At 39.4% G+C, this 11,954-nt stretch overlaps 1 protein-coding gene across 1 annotated transcript; it reads left to right on the forward strand.

The window, feature by feature from the left end:
* Positions 1-715: 715 nt before the first annotated feature.
* Positions 716-9,350, forward strand: LOC143939312 (serine protease inhibitor Kazal-type 1-like). The gene is made up of 4 exons (XM_077460957.1): positions 716-776; positions 5,028-5,068; positions 7,063-7,169; positions 8,858-9,350. Exons 1-4 carry the CDS (start codon positions 731-733, stop codon positions 8,943-8,945), a joined length of 282 nt encoding a protein of 93 aa, XP_077317083.1. The 5' UTR covers positions 716-730; the 3' UTR covers positions 8,946-9,350.
* Positions 9,351-11,954: the final 2,604 nt, after the last annotated feature.

Below are 11,954 nucleotides of genomic sequence, written 5' to 3' on the forward strand. Positions count from 1 at the left end.
AACAAGGTGATCATCATAATTAAACTAATGAGAAACAATCACTATTTATTTAACATTCTATCTATCTACTTACCCATCTATCTTATTTTATAATTAACTATTGTAAATTAAAATTATATTTTATTAATTTACAACAAGAATATATTTTTTTGTGGTGGTTTATGACCAATGAGGAGGAAATGAGTATGTTTCACACCTGGGAAGCTAACTTATTTCTGCACAGTGGTCCCCTTTGTTACTAAGCAGGTAGGATATGGTTATCTAAGTGGAGGGTTTACTAAAACTCCACATTTTGAATTTGTGATAGAGAATTCTCTGCAGATTCTACTGAACTTCAGTCAAAAGACCATCACTTTTATGTTCACTTTCCATACAATTAGGTTTTTGAGATCACTGGTTAATTTAGGTAAAATCCCATGGTATAGTAAGAATTTTACAACTCGTCAGTAAATCAAACATAGAAAAAGAGTGGTAATGTATTTAAATATAAAACTGACTAGACAATATATATATATACTGCAATTATTCATAGTGTTTGCACATTAACTTACAAATAACATTTAAATTGGCTACGTAATTATGGATGTGTTGAGCATGATATCATCAAGGAAATTCAGGATAATTATTGTAGTAAATCTTTCCTGTTTAGATAAAGAGGGAGAACTGTACAAATATGAGATAAATACAGGAAGGTGCTTCATCTTAGCTGCACTCATCTCTACTGATCGACATGAATTCCTTCATGCTCCAAGTGTTGGTGGTCTGCCTCGTCTCTGGTAAGAGCTTCTGTATACTAGCAAACCACCCGAGAGTCATCAATGTTTAATATTTTGTAAAAGGAAAAGGAACTAAATAGTTTTACACAGGAAGATAGTATCTCCATTATGTATATGTAAAGTTTTTTTTAGCTTTACACAAAGGAAGGCGAGTTTTGATTGCTGTCTGTGTACCTGTTAGGGAGTTTAACCCTTCATTTGTCCTTGTGTTCACTGTCATTGAGATAGAGACAGATTTAATAAAACTGGTGCACACAGAAGCTGCTTCTAACTTCATTTTGTTCAATTAAGCTTTGACCAAAAAAAAACAGGAAGCTGATTGGTTACCATGCACAGCTGCACCAGATTTTGCACTCTCCAGTTTTAGTAAATCAACCCCAAAGTGTCATTTATGCCATCAATTGCCATTACAGGAGCTTTCTATCTCATATCTGTTCAACAGACTAGCACATTAGCAAGGTCACTTTGAATCAAAGTCATATGATCTTTTATATATATACATTTAGGTGCAAACCAACTATTTCTATAATTTTATGCTGAGTGTTAGTTCTGAAACTTTTAGCGCTGAGGTGGGAGAAATAGAGGAAGCGCAATTTTAAGTTTTTCTCCCTTATTGTTTAATATATATATATATATATATATATATATATTATATATATATATATATAAATATATACTGCCCTCCAATTTTCCACTCGCAACCTGCGAGTGCAAAATTATTGTTTCCGAGCGTGGGTGACCTCGGAGCGGGGGGCGGGGAGGCATGGGAGCCATTCTCCCAGCGATCGCCTGCGGAGGAGGAGAGAGTGGAGGAAGAGGAGAGCCAGCTGGATCACAGAGCGGGGATTGCCCGCTGTAACAACTTACATTTGAATTGCTGTCTGCTCAGGGTCACACACAGTCCCACCTCCTGATACGGCACGTGACAGACAGAACGTCAGTCCAATGCCAGGACGTGTTCTGTCTGTCACATGGGCCAGGTCAGGAGGCGGGACTGTGTGATCGTAAGCGGACAGCAATTAAAATGTAAGCTGTTACAGCGGGAATCCCTGCTCTGTTATCCGGCCACCCTCTCTCTTCCTCTGCACTGTTCATGCTGCAATCATGGGCATAGGTGGGGCTGCATTGATGGGCACAGGTGGGGCTGCATTGATGGGCACAGGTGGTAGTACAGAAACCACTTTTTTAAAACAGGGCGGCGCTGCAAATGCAGTGTCGCATCGATTAGGATGGTGCCATTGCCGCCGATTTGACATATGATTTGACATGTCAAATTGCATGTCAAATCATACCAATGTGAACCAGGGCTGAATGTGACTTTCACCAAACATTGGTTTGTGGAGAATCATCACTTTCAATAAAATGTTTGGTTAAAAAAAAAATATATATATATATATATATATATATATATATATATATATATATATATATATATATATATATATACAGTTAGGGCCATATATATTTGGACACAGGCAAAATGTTCATACTTTTGGCTCTGCATGCTCCAGAATAAGAATTAAAACAAAACAATCCAAATGAATTTGGAGTGCAGACTTTCAGCTTTAATTCAAGGGATTGAAGGAAAATATATAGTACACATTTTAGGAACTGCAACCATTGTTATATACAGTCCCCCCATTTCCAGGGGCTCAAATGTAATTGGACAAATGAATATAATCATAAATAAAATGTTAATTTTTTATATTTTGTTGAGAATCCTTTACTGGCAATGACTGCCTGAAGTCTGGAACCCATGGACAAAGCCTGTGTTTTCTCCTTTCTGATGCTTTGCCAGGCTCTAACTGCAGCTGTCTTCAGTTGTTCTATGTTTGTCGGTTTTTCTGCCTTTAGTTTTGCCTTCAGCAAGTGAAATGCATGCTTAATTGGGTTGAAATCAGGAGATTGACTCAGCCATTGCAGAATTTTCCACTTATTTTCCTTCAAAAGCACCTGGTTTGCTTTTGCTGTGTGTTTTGGATCATTGTCCATCTGTACTGTGAAATGCCGTCCAATCAACTTTGCTGCATTTGGCTGAATCTAAACTGATAATATATCTCTAAACACTACAGAATTCATCCAGCTGCTTCTCTCTTCTGTCACATCATCAATAAAAACCAATGACACAATGCCACTGGAAGCCATGCATGCCCATGCCATCACACTGCCTCCACCATGTTTTACAGATGACGTTGTGTGCTTTGGATCATGAGCTGTTCCAAGCCTTCTCCACACTTTTTTCTTCTCGTCATTCTGGTACAGAATAATCTTTGTTTCATCCATCTAAATAATGCTTTTCCAGAACTGGTCTGTTTTTTTTTAGATGTTTTTTTTAGAAAAGTCTAATCTGGCTTTTCTATTGTTCAGTCCTATACATGGTTTGCACCTTGTGGTGAACCCTCTGTATTTGCTCTTGTGAAGTCTTCTCTTGATTGTAGACTTTGACAATGATACGCCCACCTCCTGGAGAGTGTCCTTCACATGCCTGGATGTTGTACATGTTTTTTTTTTTTACCATACAGAGGATCCTGGGATCATCCACCATTGTTGTCGTAGATGTCCAGGCCTTTTTATGTTGCTGAGCTCACCAGTGTGTTCTTCTTTCCTCAAAATGTAGCAAACTGTTGATTTGGCTACTCCTAATGTGACTGCTATCTCTCTCAGGGATTTGTTTAGGTTCTGAAGCCTTGGAATGGCCTGTTTCACTTGCATGGATATCTCCTTTGAACGCATGATGTAGGTTCACAGCAATAGATTCCAAATGCAAATACCACACTTAGAATCCACTCCAGACCTTTTACCTGCTTAATTGATGAAGAAATAATGAAGTAGTAGCCCACACCTGGCCATGAAACAGCTTTTGATTCAATTGTCCAACTACTTTTGGTCCATTGAAAAAGGGGGGTGGCTATTCTTAAGAGCTGTAATTCCTCAAACCCTTCCTCTGATTTGGATGTACATACCCTCAAAAGAAACCTGAGAGTGTGCACTTTTAACTCATCTTCATTATATAACTATAACTTGAATATGTTTTGATAAATACCTTAAACAATCTAAAATTGTGCCTGTGTCCAAATATATATGGACCTAACTGTATATATATATATATATATATATATATATATATATATATTTATATATATATATATATATGTGTGTGTGTGTGTGTGTACTGTATAGATCGTAAAATGAATGAGATTAATGCAAAGTTACTTTTTTTTATGATACTTTTTTTTTTCAAGAAAATATTACAAAATAAATGTAATGAGACATATCAAATACTTTTGTAGTAAGAAGAGCCCACAACACTGTAATCCTTAAAGTGTCATTTATTGGTACATCAGAGTGACAGTAAAACAATAAAGCTGATGCGTTTCGGCAATAGCCTTAGTCGTAGCTGGTTTGAAACAGATATGGCAAAAAATATAAATATACTCACATACACTTGAATAATTGGTGGTATAAATTAAATATGTTAATTTTCTGTGACACTAACCTGATGGGCCAATGGAATTTGCATATGTGTATGTGAGTATATTTATATTTTTTGTCATATCTGTTTCAAACCAGCTAGGACTAAGGCTATTGCAGAAACGCGTCAGTTTATTGTTTTACTGTCACTCTGATGTACCAATAAACGACACTTCAAGGATTACAGTGTTGCCGGCTCTTCTTACTACTGTTGCATTGGAGTGTGTTGGGACACATTGAGCCTCGGCACCTGTGAGTGGACCTGGTGTATGGATTGAGTTGTCCCTGCAGAGAGCGCTGTTACCTTTCTTCTTTTCCATATCAAATACTTTTGTAGATAGGTGCAACTGAAAATGGCTTTGGGTGTGCAGAATACATGTGACTTAGGTTGTTGTCCCCTAGCTTAGAGCATAGTTCTGTACATTTGCTTGGAACGATTACGCATGTTTATGGATAGATCATTCGGATCTCCATCTCATTTTTGGGTGTTCTCTTTATGCTGGCCAGAATCTCAGCAATTTTGAAGTAATTCTGAAGCTCTCCACCAGCTTTCAGCCACATCAATCTGCAACCCACTGTTCCCATTGTTTCCCAGGTAATATTTTGGTGACATAGCAAGAAATCTCTCCAGATGCAGACTATTATAAAGACAGATTTCAGCCCTCCGCTACTCTACTAGTAGTATAGTTTTTAATGCCTACAACAAGGTAAAAAAAAAATAGTTTTTATGTACCTGAAAGAATACATTAATATACCAGATTGCATATTTTCTTCCTGCAGGTCTGGCATTTACAGCACCGAGTTTGAAGAAACCACAAGTGGTAAGACAAAGGACAGAAAAATGCTGCTATTAGAACGACATGAATGTGTTCATATAGATATAGCCCTCAATAAGCAATTAAAGATTACCTGAGGCCATGGCTATACTTAGTAGTGATTACGCAATGAAATAAATAATATTAATGGGCCAAAAAAAATGGAAAAAGATTTTCCTTATCTAAATAAAAAAAAGGTAAAAAAAAAAATAGCACAAAGGGGGGAAATATCTGTATGCTAATTAAAATAAAACGGAAGCTTTTAAAAGATTGCACATAGCTCCCCCTGGCGAAACATAATAATAAAGTGATGTGCTTTGATAGTGATAGGTCTACAGATATAAGACAATATAGAAATATGATCCTCTAATCAGGGGTGACTTCACAATAAGTGGGCACAAAATAGCTATCCCGAGAATATGGGCAACAAACATGCAACTGTATACAATATACAGGCAACAATCGGGAAAATGCTACAATATTCAGGCAGCCAATAGGCAGCAAATATACAGTACACATAAGAAAACAGCCAACTGGGACAATATGCCGGTAACAAATGTACAAACATGCAGTATTTAAGCAGCAAATGGGAAATAGGGCCACAATAAATAGGCAATTTTGATAATATGTAGACAACAAACTGACATTTACTGACAGCATGTGGACAACAAATGGACACAAAAATATCTGCATAAAAAATGCCAACCAGCAAACAACCCTGCACCAAAACCCCTCACTAGCTAAAATCCTCCTACTCCTGCAAAACTCTCACCAGCAAAAATCCCCCTCCCCTCGTAAAATCCACTACCAGCAAAAATCCCACCTCTCCTAGCAAAAGCCCCACTAGCCAACCACCCTCCATCAACAAGCCCCCCCCAACAAATCTCCCACCCTTTCCCCATCAGTTTCACTTCTTCCACTAAAACATTTACCAGACCTTCGATACACTGGCTCCTGGCAGAGCAAGGGAAGTTCTGCTAAGCTTCCCCCTTGGTGGTGTCATGTGAAAAATCAGAACTGAGAGGTAGGTTTGGGGAACTTTCTTCAGCTTTGTCTTTCCTCGGTATCTAGGCTCTGGCAGGGCTGCCAAGGGTAGCCTTGCAGAGCTGTGGACAATGTAGCAATGTCCATCTGACAGTGGGATGCGGTAACCGAGACTCTCAAAGTGGCTGCATCCAAGGTGGACCATCCACCTTCCCAGGTAGTGATCATGAGCATTTCCACTTGTCTTAGGAAAAAAAATAAAGCAGTATTTTTATTTAGGCTTGAGAACTTAGTTAAATTAGCCTGTACTGGCTCCTCTTCTTTATCTCAAAGCAGCTGCATGGCAAGCTGGAGATACATGTTAAGGCTGGCATCACACTTTATTATTTTAATTATTACAGGTACTTATCAAGTGTCATCAACTTACACAGCACTTTAAACATATTTATTATTCATTCACATCAGTCCCTGCCCTCAAGGAGCTCACAGTCAAGGTACCTAACTCACATTCATACATACACATGCTAGGGCCAATTAACCTACCATCATGTCTTTCGAGAGGGGGAGGAAACCGATGCAGGAACAGGGAGAACATGCAAACTCTGGGCACGTAGTGTCGTGATTGGGATTCAAACCAATGACTATTGCTGCTAGGCAGACGTACTAACCACTTAGCCACTGTGCTGAAACTTCTGCAGTGTGTTACAACATGCACGTTAACATGTATTGCATTAAGGCAGCCCATTCACAACTATTAATAAAAAATATCAGCCACACAGAAAGTGCATTTTTTCAGTGATTCAGATGAATCACAGACTTTAAGTAGCACTGCAAACTTGGAAGCCTGAATATGCAATGAGAAAACAGGACTGGCCCATACCCAATATAATTACAAACTAAAAAACAAGAACTTTTAAAAGATTAAATATTGATTATTTATTATTTATTGATTTTAATTTTCAACTGTTTGCAGGTGACCTGCATTACTGTTAAAGAAGTAGTTAACACCGGTTCAGCCTTTGTGTTCTAGGTACGCCGATCCATGTGTGTATGAGGATAAGCCAATCTGTGGGACAGACGGCTACACCTACAGCAGTGAATGTGTGCTCTGTGCAGAAAACAGGTTAGTAGAAATGGTAGGCTATAATCTTAGACCCCTTTCACACTGCCAGCGTTTTTCAGGCGCTACATCGCTAAAAATAGCGCCTGAAAAAAGTGGCTCCATTCACTTTAGTGTGAAAGCCCCAGGGCTTTCACACTGGCGCGGTGCACTGGCAGGGTGTCACAAAAAGTCCTGCAGCAGCTTCTTTGGAGTGGTGAAGGAGTGGTAACTCACCACTCCTCCACCGCTGCTCCCCATTCAGTGGGGCAGCGCTGCGATACCAGCCAGAGCAACGTTTTGCCGGTGGATTTAACCCCTTTTCGGCCACTAGCGGGGGGGTTAAAACCGCCCGCTAGAGGCCGAATAGCTCTGTTAAAATGACTGTAAAGTGGCACTAAAAATAGCAGCTTGTGTGAAAGCCCTCTAAATAAAAAAGGACACTTGTGATCATGGAAAGCCCAGATTTACTTGTGAAAGGTGGCCTAGGGGAAATTAAGGGTAGGGGACCTAATCAGACTTTGCCAAATACTGCCAAACAGCATTCAGTAACCTCAACATCCAACACTCCCAGCCAAACAGCCTTGTATGTAAAAAATCATAAGAGTCTGGAGGTAAAATTGTTGACCAAAGAGCAGCTGCATCCAATTTGGTCAATATCCAACACCTGCAGTAAGAGATTTATCCGTCGCTGATGCAAAGTGTGGATGGGGGGAACCTGTTCAATTTGTTTTGTTCAGCCTGCAAAACGAAGTGTATGCTTAGTTTTACTTAAAGCGGAAGTAAACCCATCCATAAAACAGTTTCATTTCCGGGGCATGCCGGAAATTTAACACTCCCATTGGTTGTGCTCTCAATCAAACTGTTAAACCATCCAATGGCTTGTGTCATGACTGATCACATGTGCAGCATCATGGTAGTTTTATATTAAACAGAGGCAAAGATGGCAGTTTCCTTGGCTGAAAACGATAGTGGGGTTTACTTACACTTTAACTCACAGGGAGTGATGATGTTCTCTCTTTCATCATGTGACAATGTTCAGGCCTAGTGATTCGCTGCTTGTGTAAACAACTACATCATGCTCCCCTATACAAAGAGGGACTGAGTATTTTGCAATGGAAGGGGTGGTGCAGGAGTGAAGATAAGTTGAATTTCTTTACGGTCGCTGGTGCTTTTGTTAAAATATTTCCCATAAGAAAAAAAACTGAGAGCCCAACTGTCTTGGCCTACTGCCCCTCCACTCCACTGGGCCTTTGGACTGCTTTTCAACTGATATGCCTGAAGGAAGAAATGATGGTATTTTCCAATATTCACTCATCTGCAGCCAACTGTCATTGACTCTGGTTGGCTTTATCTTGACCACCAAAAGCATTTTATGGTTTAAGACCCATAAACACATGCACTTTATAGCATGCCTGTTTATTAAAAGGAGAACTAGGGGTAAGAGTAGGAAAACACACCCAAATTTTTTTTTTTAATCCAACTGCAACCAGACAGATTGGTCCATGATCATCATCCTCTACCTAAATGCTGTTTACAGTATGCTTTAACAGACTTGCCTAAGAAATGTTCCCCTCCCATAACTCTAAAAACTTTATTTTATACTAAATGTATCCACACCACAACAAAAAGACATGGAGTTGTTATAATAATATTTTTTCATTTAAATGTATATTGTTTTGTCATTTATAATTCTTGTACATATTTTCCAGGGCGCGGACTGTGCAGTCCCTAATTCAACATGATGGCCCTTGCCCTTTCCTACAAGCAAGGATGATGAACAAACCCAATGAACACTAAAACTACAATTTCAGTCTGCAGGGATGACAAATTAATCTTGGAACATCTCTTCTACTGATTAAAACTGCTTTTCTAAAGTTTATAAAATGTTAAAGCCTAACTCCATTTTTTTCTGGATAGAGTGGAGAAGAGTCAAAGTTTCTGTTGAGTGACCTCATTGGGAAAGATTTTCTCTTCCTGTCCCTGTGACACCAGGACAAATGGTGGGAGTGATTGTCATATGGACAGGTGGGCATTGACAACATTATCAAACCAGGAAAAGATTAAGGCAGAATGGGTCAATAATGGCCGCACTAAACCCTGCGATTGACATTGATAAGCTACAAAAAAGTTTTGGCTGGCATTCTACTTTAAAACTTGTTATACTTTTAAATTTTTCTAAATAAAGAATTTTAACAATACTAATTTTGGCTGCTGTTTTATTGCTTCAATGATTCTTACATTACGTCCTGATACTCCTTGATAGTTAGAGCACTTGGTCTTTGACAAGTTTCCTTAAAGTCCTGCATTTGGCAAAGTGCTATGCTGCTCCCAAAAAAGTATCAAGCTTTTAATGGATACATTCCTAATATAATGCCCTACACCAAGAGTCTCCAAACTTTCTAAACAAAGGGCCAGTGTATTGTCCTTCAGATTTTAGAGGGGCCGAACTATGAATAGCGGAAGTGGATATTTTGCTGGCATCAGTGGGAGTAAGCATCACCACATTAGGTATTAGTTGGAGGAATAGTGCCCCATCATTGGTATGACAGAATAGTGTATCAGTGCCCAAAGGGCTGGATAAAGGCAATTAAAGGGCCGCAACTGGCCCCTGGGCCACAGTGTGGACACCACTGCCCTACACAATGACTGTATTGCCCAAATTACACCAGGAATATTCTCTAGTTTAAGAATAATCTCATGTCTTATCCGAGCTGCTGCCAGCATCTTTGAGGTCCTCCTGGGTTCCACTCCCTTTATGAAGAACATTTGTTTTTATATTATTTTTTAAGCACAATTTGTATATAATTGATTACTATTGTAGTAACAAATGTTCTCTGCCACAGGGAATAATGTTGATAGCAAAATACAGTATATACTATGAAGTGTAATGGAACATGTCTTAGTAATGGAAATAAAAAGCAGTAGTCTCACAAATGTTGGAGACTATCTGATCTTAACTACTCAGAGCTGTAAGGATGCTAATGCTTCTTCAGTGCCCCATAACACATACAGAATTTCATATTGTATTATTGCACTTTTTCAATCACCATTAGTCTAATCATGTGTCCAGGGCCGTAGATAATTTATTTCCCTGGGGTGGTTCAGTGTTGCGTACCCACGGAATAATAATTAGACAACACACCTGCCAAACCGTGACAAATTGTGAGTGTGCCAAAATTGTGCTAAAAGAGGGAGGGGAATTAAACTTGGCCCTACTCATTGGGGTTGATTTACGAAAGGCAAAGAGAGCGTGCACTTTACAAAGTGCAGTTGTTCCAGAGCAGCTTAGTAAATGAGCTAAAGATTGACTTTGCACAGAATACTCCAACACGTGCAAGTAAAATAAATAAAAAAATAACTTTTTTAAATTTTAGCCTTAACATTTTTTTATTTTTTGCCTTAACATTTTTGCTAAATTTTTGCCTTAACATGATTTCATAATGCAAGTCAAAAGACTTTCTGCTCATTTATTAAGCTCTGGAGCAACTGCTCTTGCAGAGTGCAGCTGCAATTTGCAAAGTGCGCAGTCCATTTGCTTTCAGTAAATCAACTCCATTATATACACAGTAAGCCCTTGTACACACGGTCGGAGAATCTGTCGGAATGAGTCTTATCGGACCGTGTCGTCAGATAATCCGACTGTGTGTGGTATGCATCGGACTGATTCCGTCCGAATCTCCGTCCGATCCAATTTTTCAACATGTTGGAAATATTTCCCGACCAACTGGGCCAGACGGACCTAATCCGATCATGTGTAGAGCATTTTCATCGGACCAAGTGCCACGCATGCTCAGATCAAATTCCTACATCAAAGCTATTGGCTACTAGCCTGAATGTAGTCCCATCGTAACTAAATTACGTCATCACGTTCTGAATGATCGGATTTTTCGCCAACTTGGCCCGACCGTGTGTATGCAACAGTTTCGGACACAATCCGTTGGACTAAATCCGACGGGCAAAATCCGACGGATTTGGTTGGCAAAATCTCCGACCGTGTGTACGTAGGCTAACATATGCCACAGTCCTTTTACCCAAAAAAATGGTATATGCGTGTATGCAGTCCCCTTTAGGCGTAATTACTGTACTACAAGCAAGAGTCCAACAGACAAACCTCAACCCATTGATTTGTAAAAAAAAAAAAGTCTACCATTACATATGCTTTTCTGCACTCAGATACCTTGAAGAAAAACTTCATTAATAGTGGCTGCTGAGCAACCAGCGTCTGTTGTACAGTATAGTGCAGGAGTCAGTTGAATGTCATCTACAACCTAGTGTATGCAGTCCCCTTTAGGCAGAACTCTACTGGCGGCAACAAATCCCTGTGACTGAAATCTGAAACAAATAAGCGTAGGCAAAGGCCTTTCACCACATCTATGCTGCAGATAACTTCCTGATTGTGATCAACCTCACATAATCTGTCCTAACCATGTGAGAAGGAGTCAGCAATGCTCGTGGGCCTCCCTCACAAACCTCGTGTCCACTTGGTTCTTTGGCTCAGCAGTCCATCATCTGATGGCCAATTTAGTAGACGGGATAGAGTTTGAAGGGCAGACTACACTATCCCTGTGGCACAGTGGTGGGGTTAAAGCCTAACTTCATGTTTACAATGACTTTAAATAGTTAATTTGGGCCAAGCTGGCCCAAGCACACTATTTCCTTTTATAACAGATGCTCTCACTGTCAGCGCTATATAAACTGTATGTAGAATCAGCTACATACAATATACAGAGCTATGTTCCGGAAGTGGGAATATTCCATTCCTGGAACAAAATCAAGTTAGGTTGAGCACTGCTTAGCCATTCACAG

Source organism: Lithobates pipiens, unplaced genomic scaffold (assembly GCF_037356315.1).
Source record: "Lithobates pipiens isolate NorthernLeopardFrog02 unplaced genomic scaffold, aLitPip1_a1.2 Scaffold_10, whole genome shotgun sequence".
Lineage (NCBI taxonomy): Eukaryota > Metazoa > Chordata > Amphibia > Anura > Ranidae > Lithobates > Lithobates pipiens.